Raw genomic sequence first — 20,177 nt, forward strand, 5'->3', positions numbered from 1 at the left:
GGTGAGAAGGCAATAATTGCAAAAATTACAACTAAGTTAATCTTGAAACCACATTTAGACTCCATAAACTGTTCAGGTCGTCCATCTTCTGTAAAACCTACACTGCTTTTTTTGGTATTGCTTTCAGTGAAGAAATTTTGCTGGTAAGAATGTCCAAGTTATTGGTCTTTTTACCTACAAGGCCATGCTGTTTACGTCTGTATTTACAGTTTACTTCTATAGCTATTAGGTAAAGGTTTGTTACATTTTTCACTAGCCTTTAACTACTCTGACTTCATTTGTAACAAAATTTGTGGATCACAAGAACTTGTGTATATATAATAATCCATCTTGCCATTTCATCATGTAATTCCAGCAAACAAAAATTATTATACAGTTTAGTAAGGATTACAAACATTCATTTACAGTTGGACTTTTTTATATAATGATTATTACTGATCCTTTTTATAAACATCAAACATGTATTTACTTCAGAGATTCTTAATTAAGAACACATACCTCTGGCTCAACTGTCAATTTCAATTCAAGCTACTGTAAATCAGAAAGTGGTGATTGCACAATGAATAATACACATGGTGTGGGTTTGAGGTCAATTTTTATACAGAAAACTATTTTAGACAGTTGTTGTACAACAAAATATCAAAATAATTTGAAGTATTAAAATTACAGTTACAAGGAAAACAATACATCATATGTCTCCAGTATGTACACAAACTTGTTAATCAAACAATATCTAGCCATATTCACCATGAATCAAGGTCTGGTTACATCACTGGCAATACAATTACTTTGTGTTGTTCAAGACTTCAACAGTTTTCCTGCCATAATGATAGTAGCTGTAACCAGATGCTGCAGTTGTAAGTGCAGTGACATACCTGAGAATAAAAATTGACAGTTTGATTCACTGATTCTCCCTCTCTCTCTTTCTCTCTCTCTCACACACACACACACACACACACACACACACACACACACACACACGCAAATACAAATATAATAAAAATAAATGTATTCATTAATATTAACATGATGGGTGGAAGAGCAAAAAAGATTTGACATATAAGCTCTAAGGATTCAGTCTTTCCAATGTAATAATCTATCATATGTTAAGAAACTCAGTACATATGCAATGGGATTACAGCCTACGTACCACAGCAAATGCAAAAGAACACTGTCAGTGTAGTGGAAAATTGGGGAAGCAAGTGATGCAGCCACCAGAAAGAGCTGCATAGCAGTGTTGAACTATAAAAAAGGAGAGATTTATACACTCATCTGTTACACCAGGGATCTCAGTATTAATAAATAAGAGTCACCAGTGTAGACAATAGAAAGTCATGGCTCCAAATGAGCAACCTCAATTACTACCAGGGAAACAAAAGACATATGTGGCAAATAAAAGAGGCACACACAAAAAAAACACATAAAAACCTTTTCTGAAAACCAATTAAATATTATACCTTGCTTATAAGTGTAGGCTTAAGCTGGGCAGTAGTGTAGCAGGGGTTGAAAAACTTGCTCAGAGTTACCTGATGAGACAAAAACTAGGTCAATGGCCAAGCAAGATCTTAAAGTATTGCATTAAAATGCTGAGAATGTTGTACTTCAAATAATTAACAGCATGCAGCATCAATTGTTCATGCAAATATATATAAAAACAACTATTATGTATTGTATTATTACACTTAATATAATAAATCATACTTACTGGAGGAGGAACTGTTTTGTACCGGACATAAAAAACTGCAGCAATTAAGGCCACATCCCTGGATAACACTAGTGCAGTGAGTGGAACTTTAAAAAACAACCAAAAGACAGAGAGAAAATGCAGTGTTTAGAGCAAATAATGTTACTTCGTATATGTTAGTTTGTCATGTTTCTGGTCAGACTTCAACACGAGCTACTAAAAGGTCCATTTTAAGCGAGACTAGAGTTTCTTATCTAGAAATGAAGTCCAGATTGTAGGAGGTTATTTTAAAAACACTACTACCATTTTTTGACCATTACAAAGGTAAAATCAATTAATCAATTCCTTTGTGGATTTGTTTATTCTGTAAAATGAATGTTATTAACTGTTATACATGAAATTTACTCCATTAATTCACCAAAAGAGGTTATAGTTAAAGAAAAATCAAAGGTAATTTTCAAACCACACCACCTGCCAACTGTTTCTTTAGGTTTGTGTTTCTTGAATGGCCCAAAGAGTTGTATATTAGAATGCAGGTTCCTACTAGAACAGAATCCTACATCATTTAATATTGCCATTATTTTGTCTAGTGTTCTCTGTGAGCTAAAGGTTAGTCAATGACTTTTAAGGACACTTTATGATATGTCTCAGTTTGAAGGACAAAAGTATAATTTCCTTCTAACCTGGGATGAGCTGTGCATATGTCAGACTGATGTACAACACACTAATAAGGATCTTATCAGCCAGTGGATCCAGAGCACTTCCCAAAACGGACTTCTGATTAGGCCAGTTTCGAGCAATGTAGCCATCCAGCTGTATTGTGGAAAGACTTTCATATCAGGAGCAGTATCAAACAAAACCAATAATTTAACTTAAAATTTCCAATCACAAACCATTACATTTGTTCACACAGTACACGTGTGACATCAAAGCCACTTCAACTCACTAAGTCAGTTGCTCCTGCCAAAACAAAGAGTCCAAGAGATGCATGGAAGTAGTCCTCCATGATCAAGTAACCCAGAACAGGGGACAGCAAAATCCTAGCCAAGCAGAGGATATTGGGAATCGTCCATGGATTTTCATACTATAAGAAACAAGACAACCTGCATGAATGCATCGCAATAATGGAATATAGCTAACAGAACGAAGATAAAAGAAAAGCTTACCAGCTCTTTAAATTGTCCCCCGTTTGATAGAGGAAAAGGAGAGGCACGTTGGGCCGTTTCAGTGTCCCTTGCATCTTTATTCAAATATTTGTGTCCCTCTGGCTTTCTGGGTGTTGTACAGTATCCTTTTGATCCGGAGAATGTTCCTGCATTAATCCCGTCACTTAAAATACGGGCCAAGGCTTGTATCTCAAAACTGTAAATGCAGCTATGGAGCTTTGGTTTATGCATTTCAAAGTATTTCCTTGTCACAGCTGTTTTAAAATATCCTAGACTTGCTGGAAGATCTGGCTCTACAACTCTCTCGTAATTGTCCCTAACAAATGCATCATGTCCTGTTACAAGAGTTGAAGTGAGGTCGCTGAGGATTTGCATACATCTGGGCCGATATCCAGGACAACAAAACTTAGTTTTCAATCTTCGGAGCGATTTTGTCTCCGTTGTAGCATGCGTCGATTGTATTTTACAGCACGACAGTAAAGACGATCCTTTACAACCCCAGACATGTTGGGATCTTGTTGCTGTAATGAAACTAACCCGTGGTACGTGCCCTTTCGCACAACTTACCAAGTTATTTTTGCAAACTCTTAAGAACATGCCTAATACCGAATTAAGCCAACTTCTCATAAATCATGACGTCGAAATCTTATTTTGCTCCATCTGTCATTGTGCAAGAACACGCTCGTCGATCTCCGATTTGTAAAATCCAACACATTTCGCATGGGGCAATTACTGTCCAAATCCAATGTGTTTCATTTTGCCGTATTCCAGGAACTAATTTTACGACAGTCGTAAGTAACGCGGACGAAGAGATTTAAGTGTCTTGATTTATAATGTAGTTCTTGTAAAAACATTTTAAAGAATATAAGCTTTTGACAGGACATGTAATACTTTGACACTACGGCTTAATATTTTTATGGAATTGTAGTAAGACAACTCGTTTGAAATGAAAAATAAAAGTTTGCGCATGCGCACTTTTATTGCAGACTTTCGGTATCTCGGCATTGTGATGACCAATTTAAAGATACAAAGTACCCTTTTCTGTATACTTTATGAATTTATTGGCTGAGACACGTCCAAATAACTTGGGCATTTTCTTCTTTATTGCATACTAAAGAAAGTAAATGTCAATTATTATAAAGAATATTTTTTAACCAACAAATGTATATAATTTTGGCCTTCTGGATATGCATACATGTATACAATAAATAATTTAATTAGCATATTTTCAATTAAATAAGCACATTACAGAAAATCAATTTCATTAAAATCACAAGTTACAGATAAATCAGGAATATATAAAATGATATTCAAAGTACTGAAAGTTCAATTCAAATGGTTTGGAGTTGATATGTTCTCTGTCCTTTCTTTAGCAGGTAGCCTTGTTCATTGAGTGCGCTGATAAAGCCTTCAAAATCAACAACCTAAAAGGCATTGTGAAAAAAAAATAAAGCCACTTGTTAAGAACTGGACACTGCGCAAAGTGAAAGTTTTTTCACCTGAATCTGGAGTTCTTTGGCCAGTTGTCGCAGCTCCTGAGACTCAAACAAGGTTTTGTGGGTGCGCTCAGCGATTTGGTTCAACGCAGCAACAAGCTTCTTGACTTTTGATCTGTTGCTCATCCCTGACCCAAGCTGAGATCGGTCAAAGTCCAGCCGGCCAAACTCATCAGAGTAGGTATCTGTCAAACTAGCCAAAACACCACAAAACTGGAAAAAACCCCACATTTAACACAACAGAACTATTGTATGACCATACATCAAGGGGTACAAATATCGTTTGGACCAGACATCAAGGGGTACAAAAACTTTGGTGTAGGCCTCAAAAAAAATCTAATTCCATATACAAATTTTATGGTTATTGTAATAAAAAAGAAGTATGATTATATTGTACTCTTGCTTTATGGTGGAGACTGGCTGTTACCTATGTTTCATAATCTCCACCACATCCTCTGCATCACTTTGCGTAGCTTTCTCTCGAAGCTCTAGACGTGCCCTTGCCTTGAAAGTGAAAAGGCACATGAGCAGAACAATGGACGGAAGTGTTCTGAAACTACCCACAAGGATCAGCCAGACACTATGAATGGGCGCATGGACCATGACTTTCAGAAATGGTCTGGATGACAGGTTGTTACCTCAGTGAGGCGGATGAGGGACTCCAGCTGCCGGGTGGTGATGGGTGTGCTGCCAGCTGACTGGTTCTGTTTGCGCAGCTCCAAGTAGAAGTCCTGCAGGACCTTCGCAGCTTCAGGGGAGAGACTAGGCTGCACATAGTGTCGGGCATAGCCCACATACTTACGTAGGAGCTGGTGGGGAATTGGGTCAAAATTCTCCCCAGGATACAGCTAAGATTAAACAGACACAAGATGAATTACATTAACAGCATTTTGGATTTTTTAAACCATTATTTACAGAACACCTGAGTCATAATTTGCAGATACCTACACATGCAAAACAAGTAGTTAGTTACTATATTATTACCTTCAGTCTATCTGCAAGAGGCTTGTCTGATGGAATCTCCAGAATGGATATGTTGGACTCCTGTGTGCAGTTCCTGGTGACTGTAGCACTGCTAACCATACCTTTTTTCCCTGCACGTATAGCCATGACGTGCTCAGATAGCATGTGGTCATGATCCTCGTTGGGAGTATCCAGAAGGATGAAGACCAGATCAAATCTGGATAACAGAGCACTTCCCATTCTGCAAAGGAAGAGGGAAACCTTCAGTGTGCACTTTCAAGTGATAATTTCAGCCTATAGCAATAAGGTGTATAATTTATTGATCATGGGTAACACAAATATATCCAAGTGCTTACTTAAGGTTCTCAGACACAGTCTTTGCCTTATTGTAATGGCCTCCCACTGGGTTGGCCGCTGCGATGATGGAAGTGCGTGCTGGAAGAGTACACACAATGCCAGCCTTGGCCAAGCTGATGCTCTGCTGCTCCATAGCCTCTAGCAAGGCCTGGTGCTGACTCCCCATCTTATCAAACTCATCAATACAACAAATGCCTAGACAGAGACAAAGCACAAAATCTCACAGGAGATGAACGCTGCATTGCAGGCTGTTATGCAACTGTATCCTAGATGTTTGTTGTAAACAGAGAGACCTTGATCTCCTAACACCAAAGCTCCAGCCTCCAGCACGTAGTCTCCAGAGCCACTGTCTCTGGACAGAGACACAGTCAGTCCTGAGGTGGTGGTGGTGTTCCCGCATACATAGATTCCACGTGGGGCAACATTACATACTGCCTATAGACACATGCAAGGAGAAAACATTACTATACCATCCAAATAAAATAGTGACTCCTTAGACACACCCTAGTTTTAAAATATATAGATGCCATAGAGCCATAGAGGCATAGGAAATGTATACCTGTAACATTTGACTTTTGCCAAGTCCAGGATCTCCCACAACAAGCACATGTGGGTCTCCTCTTATGGGGATTCGGTTCTTATCATCCACATACTTCTGACAGCCTCCAAATAAAGTAAGAGCTAATCCTGCCTTAACAAGCTAAAAGTACAATGCAAAATAGTATTGAATGAGCACAGAGAGGCTTCTACTTCTATGAGTAACTATATGAACATTTAGTAACTACAGGAACACTTACCAAGTGCCCATAGATGGCAGGACAAAGAGAACTGCAAAGAATGTTTAAACAGTTTGTATGGATATCACTTTAAACAGGGGCCTATTTTTGATACTGCAGTTTTGCCCAATATGGCTACAGTGATAGTGGAAATGTAATTGTTCCTTACTTGACAATTAACTTGAAAAGGTCTTCTTGGGCTTGGATCTCCTGAATAGCATAGAGCTCTTTGAGGGAAAACTCCACAGATGCCCCTTGACCTTCTGGTTCAGAGGCAGACTTGCTTTTTTGCCCTTTTGAGTTACTGACAGAGTTCGCCTCAATGTACAGCAGGAACATACATTTGTCCTTCTTATTTCTTCTACTCCCTATGAGACGTGGCAAATAAACAGTTTATTTCAGTCAAAAATGTCATATAAATTATTTACCTAAGAACATACAATGCAACACCAACAAAAAACATTTGTTTAGCAAGTGTATTAGTGACAAGCTGAAAATAGCTCATTAATAAATAAAAAAAACAATAGGAAAACACCAAATAAAATGTCTGACAATGACTAATGACTACAACTGAGAGTAGATTTAGATATATTATTATGCCATTAAAAATATTTTAACAGAGTCTGAGTTAACCATGTACCAGTGAAATTGAGTGTTCAGTAATGCTTTAAATACTCACAACACAATTGTACTGGTGAATTCAGGGTTCAACAATGACTGCCTGAATGCCCGGGGCAAGTAAAACTTGATGTCAGGAGCACAGTATGAAAAATCACTTGCCTGGTTGGGCCAGTTCATGTTGGGATGGGGTGTGTAATATGCTAACAATGTAACTAATGTAATGTAAAGCCATGATATTTTGGCTCCTCTGTCCATGAATTGTTCTGCAAAGGTTTTAGGGAATATACTAACAAGTCAGATAAAGTGGCACTTTTTTGTCAGAACTACACATTTTTTAAATCTCTTTGATACAATGTGTATAGCAGTAACTGGACATGTGCATAAGTCAGAAGATCAATGAAGCCAATTCCAAAATGACCAAGGTAGTCACAACTGTATATCACAGAGTTAAAAGTGAGATATGTTTGCAATGAAACCTTTGCTTATTTACAACAAAAAAGAAAATAGGTTAAGTGAAAGTGTATTGAGATTGTACCCTTATTTTAAGAATAAATAATCTAAACTAAATATATATCTTATGCGTGCCTAATTTATATGTGAATAACACTTTAAAATACAAAGATTTGCTCAGGACAATAGAAATTTGGTTCAGGACAATGAACTTTCTACTCTCTTGCCTGACTGGGCAAGTTAGAAAAAAGTTAATGCCGAACCCTGGTATTGTTCAGCATTTCTAAATTTGCAAACAAAAGCACTAAGGCACCTTCCTCATTGGATACTTTGATGACTCCTGTTATGGTGACCATGTCTCCCGGGACACAGCTGTCCACCAGGTCCTGGGTCAGCTCACACTCGATAGTACGGGGTATACGTCCTGATTCACGATGATCATCTGCTATTAGCTCCTGAACCCTGAGAAGTGCATATAGACGATACTGTATCAAAAAAACATTAGAAGATTTCTGCGATTAATAACATATTACAGAACGATCCTAGACATAGCATCCTATATACCACTCTGCAACCCAAAAATAGGTACATAAAGGAGAACAGTGACCAAAAGAAGGCACTTTTTCCTGCATCATTAAAAACAGGAACAGGTGTGTTATTTATAAAAACATCAATATCTTACTTTATAGTCTGCCAGTCAACAGTGAGAGTTAATGGTGAACTTCTGTCAGGGGTGAAAGATCGACCACGGCATTCTCTTTGCAGACACTGCTCAACATAAAAAAAAATCAAAATTACCCTCTCTAAAGATAGGAGCTACAGCAGCAAATGATGTTTATTAAATGTTTGCAGCAGACTGGAGAGCAAGCTATTCAAATGTAATGTATAATAATTTAGAATTAGCTCTATTCATCTTATGTGCATATTAATAAAGGAGCAGAGAAACAAATGCAACAATGTCCAAAGCAGAGGAAGAACTCCTCAGACTCCTGCTCACCCCTACAGCAGAACTGGGTAAAGAGTGAAATGATGACAAAGGACTTTTCCTTTCCAAGCAATTATATTTCAATCATTCACATGTCAATGATTTTGTGGCCAAGTTAGTTGATTTGAACTGCATGTAAATGCTTTAGTGCTTTCTTTCTAGTGCTTTAAGAAAGCTTGCCATTACAGTATTGCTTTTTTCCTTTTTGGGCCATAAATAAAAAGTGTCTTATATTTGGGACACAATCATTTACATACAATACGGCAGAATGCTTGTGTTGATATCACAATAGGTTTAAATCATTGTACAGTTCAAATTGATATATTAGGACCAAGTTCAAGCATCAAAATGACAGCCTTCAGTCTTTGGCTTCATGCATTTTAAGCCAGTGAGAACTCTGTAGAGAGAGGCAACACATGAACTTATTTTACCTTAGTGGGTATAGTGTATTTCCCATCAGGCATAATCAGACTTTGAGTGTCTCCACAATTGTTACAGATGAAAGCCATCTTGCTGCAGAGAGGTTTGATGTTGCTTACTCTCACCACAGTCCCTCTAACGGCTACATATTTGCCATATAAATTGGCTCTGAGCATCTTCAATGGGGTCACTGGCTCGTAATTATAAATCCTAAATGGACAAAAACAAATGAAATTTTATGAAAAATAACAATCATTGTTAATATGGTAATATAATAAACTCTCATTTGAAAAAATAAAAAACAAATTCAGACATTATATAACAATACTGGTCTCTGCAATATGTACTGTGCTTAATTTTAGCATACCCTTGGCATATAGAACTCTCACAAAACCTGAAAATGTCTTGTTTCACACAGCTCTGACAAAACTTCCTCTTGAGGAAAAAAGGTCACCCAGCTGTAATTACAAAGCTCTATTTGTCCATAACATAAATAGCTTAGAAGTCTAGTGGTTGGTGTAGTGTAGGACTGGGACCAAGTAAGAGTCCTTGGGCAGGACTCCTAACACTACAGAGCATATGCCAAATGCAAAAAAGTCAAAAGAAAAAGCATGCATGTTCTACCTAGCACTTATGTGTGTTATGTTGATAATAGGAGTACTGCCTGTAGGTAGCCCCTCCTGGACTTGTAATTCATCAGCATGTCTTTCCAGATCCTTTGTCAACACCTGTAATAAAGTAAAGCACACAGGCCTGAGATTATTTTAAGACCTTTTGGAAGAGATTCTCATGCTTTACATTTAATTCCATAAACTTCATACTTATGTACTTATGCAGTTGATTCAAGTGATGACGTCCAAAGGCTCACCTGATGAATGGCTAAGCCCAAGCAGTCAAGCATCTTTTCTGGCATGTCTCTAAGATCACGAGCCAAGTCAGGTACAGCTACAGAAATCTGTTTGTTCAAAAGCAGGTCTTTGTAGTCCACCAAGATGCTACCTTTCCTTTCAATTTCATCCTGTTTGAGAACAAGAAAAATGCTTTTCTATGAAAAATGATTTATGTATGTTAGGAGAACTTATGTGAGGAGATTATATTGGATGTATACCTTATCATACAGATCAATTTGTGATGTGAAGTACCGTTCAAACACCTTTATTTTCTCAACACAAGGCAAAGATTCAACAAAACCTTTAAAAAGACAAAAATAAATCACTTAAAATGGTACAAAAAAAGCATAGGGACCTTTTTGTATGCATAAAATAATTAAACTAATATTAGTCATGCAATAAGCACAATATTTTTAAACAACTAAATGTAACAGTATAACATACAAACCTTCAGAAAAGTAAAGCCTCCATCCTTTGTAAGGACATGCAATATCAAGTGTTACTTGGGTTACACTGGAAACAGGTGAAGCAAACTCTACACCTGTGCAGGTAATACAAGTAATTAACTATAATAACACATTTCACAATACATGACGTTTTTAGTTTGTCTAATTATGTCCTGTCCACAAATTACTAAACCTACTAAATCCAAGCCCATTATTAACAACAAACATTAGTTATCCAATTCTAAAACTTCACCGTGCTGCGTGCTGTTGTCTGAATTCCTGGCCCTTCCTCTTCCCCAAGGGCGACCTCTCCAGCCTTGGTTTCGTCCTCCGTTCCAGCCTCCTCTCCAACTACCCCTTGCGACAGACCTCCATGAACCAGAACTGCCACCTCCCCTCCACGAACTTTTCCCTGCTCCGTTCATATTCCACCCTGTGCTTCCCTTCTCCGACTAAAGAAAAAAAATAGAAAATGACAGCAAAAAGGTCTATTTATTCATATATAGCTAGCTAGTGTTCAAAACGATCAGTATAACCTAGCTAGCGATCTAGCTACCTGGGTTAGCTAGTAAGATAGATAGCTGTCATTTTTGCACTGGTCTTGCATAACGAGCTAACGTTAGCTAGCGCTAGCCATTTTACATTAGGTGACCGCTAGCCAGCAAGCTATCCAGCTAGTTAACGAATTAAAATAAGCAATTTCCTACGGTCGCCTGCTTGACAATTGATGGTTCATATAATGCTAATCGGTTTTTTGCAATTAAACAAGCACAAGCGTTATTTATAGCTAGGCTTAAATGATCATTCCTCTACCTTTCGGATACTGACTGGACAATTATGTTTACATTCCGAAGTACAGTTCTTCAAGTTTGGCGGGGCGTTTACGTAATTTCCTGTCAAGTGCTTGCATTGCGACGTTCACATCTCTCCGGTTTATAGTTGGCGTGCCTTTGTTTATTTTCCAGCCTGAGCATTAACTTTACATTAAATATAACTCTTCATATGAACGAAAACGATTCAGAGTTATTTAGCTAGCGATATTAGGCTTAGTTCTACTTCAAGGAAATTGTGTACTCTTTAACCGAAGGGTGGCGCACTTTGCCTGTATAGGCGACAACGCGCTCTCATCAGCACCATCGTAAGAACGGACGGACGTCATCTGTCATTTTAGGTCGTATACATACATCACCAGCAACAGCAGCGCCCCACAGTTTTGTACACCAATATTAATAAGGAAAACATATAAAAAGCATGGATAATTCCGGCAAAGAAAAAGAGGCAATCCAATTAATGGCTGAAGCAGACAAAAAAATAAAGTCATCTGGGTCGTTTCTCGGAGGGATGTTTGGGTGAGTTTAATGTCGTGCGATAGCAGCTAGCAGTGATGCTAAAATGTTAGTGCGATGATGATGGGCATGATTTGACATTCAAGTCACTTAGCCTTTGACAGTACATGAACTGCTTTTAATCCTATTATAAATAAATCGCATTAGAAAGATAATCACCTGTCCTGCTTTAAAAATGATATTCCAGCCCATTCATACTTTCCCCCGTGCGCACTCATTTGCCAATGTCATATAGCCATCTTAGCCATATAGATATCTGACACCTATCAAAAATGTAGGTTGTGGAATCCTGTGATTAGCCAAAATAATTTAGACCATAATACTCACATTAATGTCTTCAAACCACACAGTTTTTGAATTCTGTTTTGCAGGGGAAATCACAAGATAGAGGATGCCTGTGAAATGTATGCAAGAGCTGCCAACATGTTCAAAATGGCAAAGAACTGGAGTGGTATACCTAACATTCAATCTATATATGCATATACAAATGACCTCATCATGATATTTATCCTGATGATGTCAATGTTTTTATCATCTAGCTGCAGGCAATGCTTTCTGCCAGGCTGCAAGACTTCATATGCAAATGCAGAATAAACTGGATGCTGCTACCAGCTTTGTGGATGCCGGCAATGCTTACAAGAAAGCTGATCCCCAAGGTGAATTTAAATATTTTAGTATTAAACTAGTTAGTATTAAGCAACTAAATGTTTTACTATCAAATATAGTAAAGAAAATGACCATAGAATGATGACAATACAGTTACATATTTATTTAGGCTTGGTATGGAATGATTGAGTTCCACCATTTTCAAATGGTGTACAGGCAATTTTATCTGGAAATTTAAACTGCTCAAACCCTACCTCTCTCCCAGTGCATACTTCAGTAGTGAAATAATATGTTAGTATGATCAAACATGAGGCAGCAACCTAGAAACAATAACTCTATTTTGTTGTGAATTGTTACTTTATTGTACCCTGCTGTTATTACATGCCTTTTTGTGGTTTTATTCACCACTATTAATTGAAACTATTTTTTCTTAATGCATCAAATAGAGGCTATCAACTGCTTAAATGCAGCCATCGACATATATACAGACATGGTAAGATTAAAGCAAGTTTAAGCAGCAAGGACACAGCTGTTTTGTTCAGACATTGCACAGAGCTTCATCCTTACTGCCCTGGCTATTCTTTTTGCCATTGCCATCCTTCTTTTACAGGGCCGATTCACAATTGCTGCCAAACACCACATGACTATTGCAGAAGTGTATGAGTCTGAGCTTGTGGATATTGAAAAGGTGGGCCATGCTTGCAAATTTTGTTTAGTGCTACCAGTGGGTATTGTGACAACCTAAAACATAGCTGGCAACTATAATATAAGCATTTTGTAGTATCTTTGTAGTATCAGAGCACTTTGTTCTCTCTCAGGGTCCTATTTTCATGATACAAAACACGTCTTATATCTATGGATTCTAAGTGGTATAAAATAAAGGGTGCCTTTCAATAGGTAGCCAGAGATCTAACTGAATTAGAATTTAGAATGCACAAGATTTACATAATGAAATATATTTTACAACATGATGTGGACTATAGACAGAATTATTGCTGGTCATCTCAAGCTTATGGCCAAGAAGTGAAGGCCTACCAGAGAAATGACAAAAATGTATGGGATCTCAAAGAGTCATGTTTGTGATGCAAAAAAGACACAACATTATAAAAATATAGATGTTAGTGTGGATTGTAAATCAGCTTTTCAGTACATCCTAAATTAGTTCTATTTTAAATGTAACAGTTAAGGAATGCTAGCCTATATAAAAATGCTGTGATATAATAATGCAATGAATCATTTAAGTGATTTTTGCAAAAGTAAACATTTTGTATTTATTTAGTATGCTGGACAATGGTAAATGAATACAATAGCAATTTCTGTAAACATTATGACATTGACCACTTTAAGGTGTCTGGGAGGCCAAATCAAATTTCCTTGTACCCCACACTAGTGCTGGACTAAAAGAAATATACAACTGAAAAACTGCTCAGTGAAATTTTTGTTCAAAACTGAGGTAAGCTAGAGAAAAAACAACTTGAATAATCACAACTTGAACTCAAGAAAGAAAGTCTGTATAAGTCATGCTGATAATTTTATATTATATGACAATTTGTGTCAGTTTAAGTTTAGCATTCCTACAGGGATGTAAAATAGTATGCAAAAGTATGAAATTTGTTTTGGATAACTTGCAGACACCATATGTATGGCAAAAATGAAAGATTAGTAGAGGGTCTGTAAATATTTATTTCCAGACTTATATTTTTATTTACAGTATTTCTAATTCACGAATTATGTCAAGGTCAAGTTAACACAAGATTTCACAAAACAGCTTTAAAAATGCATGGGTCCAAGTCCCTAATGAGCAAGTCAAGGGCGATGGAGGCAAGGAAATACTCCCTAGGTGGGGAAAAAACCTTGGTAGGACCAACACTCAAGAGAGAACCCATCCTCCAGTGAGCAGCCCAGCTAGTACCAGTCCATACTTTAATAATATTTTTAGTTTGAGTAGCCACTTCAATGTAGATGCAGAGCCTCAGTTACTCCATTGGGTGTAGGGTGGGTGGGATGTTTACTTCAGTGGTTCTAGGATGGGTGGGCAGTTTACTCCAAGTGGGTCTATGGTGGCTGGGCTGTCCCTGAGATGGCAAGGGTGCGTTGGCTGCCAAAAGTCAAACATTTTCTAGATGTTTTGTCACCAATAAGCATCATCTATGCAGTAACATGCAAATAAAACAAAAAGATGTAGATTAGATTTGTCAAGGTATAAATTTCATGAACAGTCCATATACGGTGCATGAGCCAACAATTAGCATGTGGCTCCGGCAGATTTATCTGTAGCACCACAACTAAATGGAAGGGCCTGAAGGTGATCACAGTTCTGAGGACTCTCTAAGATATTGCATTCCATCCAGAGCATCGTCATATACTTGAATGAATGCATGGATGACAGTATCAACATCTCTGATTACCAGAAAACTCTATGACCTGAGGCTCCAGGTTTTGCACCTTTATATGCAGAAGGCTAACTGAAAGCTTGAGAAAATGAAAAGGTGTTAAGACTAGATTTAAAAATTAAGTGTGTGTCTGATTCTCAGATTGAAGCTGGAAGGTGGTTCCATAACTGATGGCGTTATAGGAGAAGGCTCAAGCTCAGTCTGTAGTCTTGCTAATTTTATAGACTACAAGAAACCCTGCATTTTGAGAGAGCAGTGGGTGAGATAGGTTATAGTATGTAATGAATTCACTCAGATATTGTGGGGCTAAACAGTTATCTCTTTATATGTCAACAGGAGAATATAAAAATTGATCCGAAATTCAACTAGGAGCCAATGCAGAGCTGAAAGAACTGGACTAATGTGGGCAAATTTTATAGGCCTTGTTAGGTCTTTGGTTGCTGCATTCTGTAGGAGTCGGAGTTTATTTACTGACTTTTTAGAGAATACAATTAGAAGACTATTAGAATAGTCCAAATCATGTGTATGAGTTTCTCATAATGTCATTGCTGTGGTATAACTGTCTCTGGATTGTTAGTTTTTTAGATTGCTACTTTTACTGTGGCCTACTTTCAGTCTGTTCTAAGAGAAAAAGAGCAACAATTAAGCAAAATGTGTAAGCTGCTAGCTAGCCACAAAAGAGACAACTTCCGGATTTCAGGAGTATTGGCATATCAACTCGAAGTATAAAGGGGGACATAAAGTCATAATGGAAGCAAGGCTTTCAAGCTACATGAGAGGAGAAAACACTGTTCTTATATGGCACTGTGCTCTGCCCTTCAGTTCATGGTGGTTTTTGCCCCATATGCCAACATGGTTTTTAGAAGCCAAGCACCCACTGCTCTAATTAATAAAATAGTTTTGTCATATCAATTCATGGTGGCTGAAAAGTACATATAGCATGTTTAGAAAACTATAGCTCTTTGAAGTCACAATTATCACCACATGTAGCAATAGATTGTCTCACTTGTAGCTCCTCCCTCGCTGTCTCTTTGAAAAGCACTTAAATTAAACCTTACATTTGCACTTGTTCTGGCCTGTTTAGTAATTGCTATAGAATTGTATTGTATTCTATAGCATTGTATTGTTTTATCTCTCATTCTAGGGTTCAGCACATGTTTCTGGCAGGTCTCGGTTAAGAGTATTTTTGTATTACCCTATTTGTTGTGGTTATACTTTTTTAAGTAACTGCATAAGAGCATCTGCTAAATGCAATAAATTTAAATGTAAATGTACATCAGAAAAACAAAAAGGAAGATTCAAAACTTTGATTTCAAAAGTTGTTATGTCTTGTTTTATCAGAAAAGTGACCATGAGCACACTTTTAATGTTTTTTTCCACTTTTTTCTATGAACTGTAAGTGAGGACTAATTCTGATACTACAACACAGCAGTAAACATGAGAATCTCAGAAGGGTATATATACAACTGTTAAAAGTAATTAACTATCCATAATTTTATTATGGATATTAGTATGATTTTATTATTTTATGTCTTAGATGAAATTATATAAACCAGTGAATTCAGAGAAAATCTGGGAAAAGCAAATGTGTAGGAACTCTGGAAGCTCATTGTACTTTAAGATGACTTGTGTGCTTCAGCTATAAAAATGTTGTAAATGTAGTTTTACCACTGTTAAACTAGAGGTTGAACTACGCTAAAACTTCCAACGCATGCAACACATGAATACCGAAAACTTTGGCATGCCAACTCTCTTTGGCATTTGTTTTCAGGCAATTGCTCATTATGAGCAGGCAGCTGACTATTACAAAGGAGAAGAATCAAACAGGTAATTATTTTTCTTATTTTACAGAATATATCAAGATCTATAAGAGTGTTTTGTAATTTCAAGACCATTAAGTAGCATTGTCATATACTCTTCTGATCCCATTGCTGGAGGAACTGCTTCTTCTGATTTAGAAGTAGAAGTAATGTTCATTTAAAAAAAGAAAATTCTAAAACTGCTATCATCTTTTTAATTTTTACTCAGAATGAAAAATTCTACACCAATTTCTTATTTAATACTTTTTGATATAGATGTTTTTTTTCTTAAATTAAAGCAGATTCTCTCCATTTAATTCCAGTTTGTAACTTTATCAAACTAACTGTGTGTGGGTAAATTCCTAGTGGCTATGGCATTTTTGGTAACTTTATGTTCCTTTTCTCTTATTTCAGCTCTGCCAACAAATGCCTTCTGAAAGTTGGTTTTTACTGTGCACAGTTGGAACAGTATCCCAAAGCAATTGAAATCTTTGAGCAGGTTTGTGTTTTACATAGATTGTAACCTTTTAGTTGAAAATAAATATAACTCCATGCACTCATATCCTCTCAACAGGTTGCAACTAGTACAATGGATAACCCACTTCTGAAATACAATGCAAAAGAGTACTTCTGGAAAGCTTCATTGTGCCATTTCATTGTGGATGAATTAAATGCAAAGGTTAGTGCCTTTTCACCTTGGTTTTCCTCTTTATTAAAAAAAAGAGCTTGGCGATACACGAATACTTTTAAACACATATACACAGGACTGTACAATACGTATAAACCTGTAGTGGTCATGTTATATTCACATTCAATTATTTTCACATTTATTTGATAAAGACCATATTTTTAAACATACATTAATAAATTAATTTCATTTACTTTTTTATAGCTGGCTATAGAGAAGTATGAGAGTATGTTTCCGGCTTTTTCAGACTCAAGAGAATGTAAGCTTTTGAAAGTAAGTAAAGGGGTGCATTTGGTAGTATATACAAATATAATAGATGCCTTTGATATTTTATTTATTTTAGAAGTCTGACCCTCAGAATTAATAATTTAATTTAAGAAAATATTCTGTGACAAATGACCAACTAAAAATACTGCTTGCATAATTACTTAACCCTTGTGCTGTGGGTAGTCTGAGAACTAGAAGATGTTGCCCTAATGAATATAAAATTGGCTTACAATTAACCTCGTCATGTGAACAATTAACAAAGTTGACCTTTTCTGAATTAAAAAAAAAACTGAATTGGAGCACTATTGTTCAGACTGTGAATATGAACGTAGGCAGTAAAAAATAAGGCCATGAACATTTTAAGCTCATTAGAAATAAAGTTATAGACATACATCACATCAGGAAGTGTTTGGATGAGGAACATGAAGGGGAGAGAAGTCACAGAGATGCCAACCACTTTGAAGGAGATACAGCATTCAGTGGCTGGAACATGAGTGAAGGTCTACCAATCAATGATATCAAAAGCTTGACCTGTGTGGAAGAATGGCTAGAAAGTTATTACTGAAGAAAAAACATATCAAAGCATGTTTGGAGTTTGCCAGAAAGCAAAACAGCTAAAATGTGGGATATGGTTTTCTGGTCAGATGAGGCCAAATTGAGGTTTCTGGCAAACAATTCCAAACGACATGTCGTGTAAATTTAAGATTACCCATTCTTAACAAACAACATTGGGACAAATTTCTCCTTTCAGATGGACAATGATCCTAAAAGCCAAAGTAACACAGGAGTGACTGAACAACATAAACATTAAAGTTCTACAAAGGTCAACTCAAAGTAGAGATCTAAGTCCCATCTGAGAATCTGTGGTTGACAAATTTATGGAAAATTGTGGTTCACAAAGTGTCATTCAACCAACCTGAACAACATGGAGCAGGAAGAATGGGTGAAAATTACTCACAAACAATATGCAAATCTGGTAGAAATGTTCCCCAAGAGATTTAAAGCTGTTGCAAATTGCAACAAAGGGTGCTTTTACTTATGCAGGCAGCATATTTCAGTTAAAGATCTGCTGACAAAAATAATTTTGACTTTGAAAATTTATTTTTAATTATACCATATACATTTTAAACTACTAAGCCACACTGTACTATGCATGCACAAAATTCTCTTTGTACAGAAACTATTGGAAGCACATGAGGAGCAAAACAGTGAGGCCTTCACTGAAGCTGTAAGTGGTTTTTTTTTGAGTGTAGATGTTTGTGACTATGATTCTGTATCATTGTAAAAACATTTCAAACATTTGGCTTGGATCTGCTCATGCTGAGGGATGAGTGCTCATATACTGTGCTGCTACTACAGGTGAAGGAGTTTGATTCGATCTCTCGTCTGGACCAGTGGCAGACCACTATGTTGTTGCGAATCAAGAAGACTATTCAGGGTGATGCTGGAGACCTGAAGTGAGCTACCAGTAACACTGTGGCAACCTAGCCTGCTCATTTCTGTTGTTCTTGTGTGACAATCTGGTTGAACACTTCTTTAATGATACTAGCTCAGATATGTGCCCCAATGCCAGTCTTTCAGATATCTGTCAGCTCAGAGGTAAATATTCTATAATAGGACTGGTATTTAGGATACCAGAGTTACATACTGTGTCAATATTGTCAATATTGCAGAAATTATCCCTGAGAGCTCTGTTTAGTGGCTAGTGTTGTCCTCTATCCTTTATCCCAACACATGATACATCACAGTTGTTTGAACTTGTGTGTAGCATGAAAAATCCAATTGAACATAGGTCTGTCTACTATTCACTGTAATATTGTCACTGGCATTGTCTTGCATGGTAATTGTTAGTATTTCAATATGTGGCCTCATTATTCAAAAAAAAAAAATTTTTTTAGTTTTAGTTGAAAATTTACATTGCCTTTACTTCTGTTTACTATTATAGTGCCATTTTGTGTCATTACTTGCCTCTTTATGGTACAATGTATCTAAAAATATGTTATCTGGATTTGTAGATGATCCAATATTACACAATCACTGGAGCAGAGCCTCTGGCTCATAAATAGATGGTACATGGTATATTAAGTATTTGAACTGATGCAAAGATTCAAAGTTTTGGGCAAAATTATTGTGGCATTACTTATTATTACTCAGATAATTATATATATTTTGTTATTTTGTTTGTTAATTTGTGTATAATAACTGCTTATGTTTAGCTATACTTCACTATTTAATAAGGAAGGAAAATAACCTAATCTGAAGATAATATGATCAATCTGATCAGATGTCAGTAAAACCTATTATTTTTGTTCTTATTCCAGTATTGGTTGCCCTTTCAGGTTTTATGTTACGTTGATATTTTGATCTTCAGGGTCTGAGTTGCATTTATTTACTGTAGTTTACATCTCCTAATGTAATTTTAGTACACCTGAAGCATCCTGAAGCATGTGGCGTTCACTATATTGCGAAACCTTTAAAAAGAAACGTCAGGGAATACATAAACGGAAAAGAAATACATGGTGATTTCTTACTGAGACACTGTAACTTATCATAAATGTGCTATATTTATTGTGTGGTACTCAATAAATATTAATGAAATGTATGATCGACTCCATTGTGTCTAGACACTTAATTCGAATCGTATTCAGCCAACCCTCCACCTATTTAACAAACGTACTGCTTCCAAACTATTACGGTTGAACTGTTGTTTTTAGAAAAACGTTCGATGGACAACTTACTCCAAATAGCACTGACCAGTTTTCAAGTTTAGGGTACTTCCGTCTTGTTTTGAAGCCAGATATGCTTTCCCTTTCCTCTACAGATT

The 20,177-nt window shown here is 36.7% G+C and overlaps 3 protein-coding genes across 4 annotated transcripts; 1 reads left to right on the plus strand and 2 right to left on the minus strand.

Moving 5' to 3' along the window:
• Positions 1–578: 578 nt before the first annotated feature.
• Positions 579–3,688, minus strand: crls1 (cardiolipin synthase 1). The gene is made up of 7 exons (XM_027002478.3): positions 2,851–3,688; positions 2,631–2,768; positions 2,368–2,497; positions 1,706–1,791; positions 1,458–1,526; positions 1,151–1,242; positions 579–875 (listed from the first exon to the last, which is right to left on the minus strand). Exons 1-7 carry the CDS (start codon positions 3,475–3,477, stop codon positions 785–787), a joined length of 1,233 nt encoding a protein of 410 aa, XP_026858279.3. The 5' UTR covers positions 3,478–3,688; the 3' UTR covers positions 579–784.
• A 116-nt stretch (positions 3,689–3,804) lies between these two features.
• On the minus strand, positions 3,805–11,304 carry mcm8 (minichromosome maintenance 8 homologous recombination repair factor). Of its 2 annotated transcripts, none has more exons than XM_081721794.1 (19): positions 11,068–11,304; positions 10,508–10,706; positions 10,257–10,280; positions 10,027–10,109; positions 9,787–9,936; positions 9,543–9,646; positions 8,930–9,128; positions 8,196–8,281; positions 7,827–7,975; positions 6,612–6,810; positions 6,464–6,494; positions 6,226–6,366; positions 5,960–6,101; positions 5,666–5,861; positions 5,331–5,550; positions 4,985–5,194; positions 4,774–4,850; positions 4,350–4,539; positions 3,805–4,274 (listed from the first exon to the last, which is right to left on the minus strand). In XM_081721794.1, the coding sequence occupies exons 2-19, from the start codon at positions 10,677–10,679 to the stop codon at positions 4,182–4,184; spliced, it is 2,466 nt and encodes an 821-aa protein (XP_081577920.1). In that variant the 5' UTR covers positions 10,680–10,706; positions 11,068–11,304; the 3' UTR covers positions 3,805–4,181. The 2 variants fall into 2 exon arrangements, with proteins under 2 accessions (XP_081577920.1, XP_035389013.1); XM_035533120.2 differs by having other exon boundaries at positions 10,257–10,349; positions 11,068–11,303.
• A 98-nt stretch (positions 11,305–11,402) lies between these two features.
• Positions 11,403–19,962, plus strand: napba (N-ethylmaleimide-sensitive factor attachment protein, beta a). Its single transcript, XM_027002372.3, has 11 exons — positions 11,403–11,603; positions 11,972–12,051; positions 12,140–12,256; positions 12,653–12,699; positions 12,817–12,894; positions 16,371–16,426; positions 16,813–16,897; positions 16,973–17,077; positions 17,291–17,359; positions 18,531–18,581; positions 18,713–19,962. The coding sequence occupies exons 1-11, from the start codon at positions 11,506–11,508 to the stop codon at positions 18,812–18,814; spliced, it is 888 nt and encodes a 295-aa protein (XP_026858173.2). The 5' UTR covers positions 11,403–11,505; the 3' UTR covers positions 18,815–19,962.
• Positions 19,963–20,177: the final 215 nt, after the last annotated feature.

This window comes from Electrophorus electricus, chromosome 10 (genome assembly GCF_041902795.1).
Source record: "Electrophorus electricus isolate QZ-2024a chromosome 10, ASM4190279v1, whole genome shotgun sequence".
Classification (NCBI taxonomy): Eukaryota; Metazoa; Chordata; class Actinopteri; order Gymnotiformes; family Gymnotidae; genus Electrophorus; species Electrophorus electricus.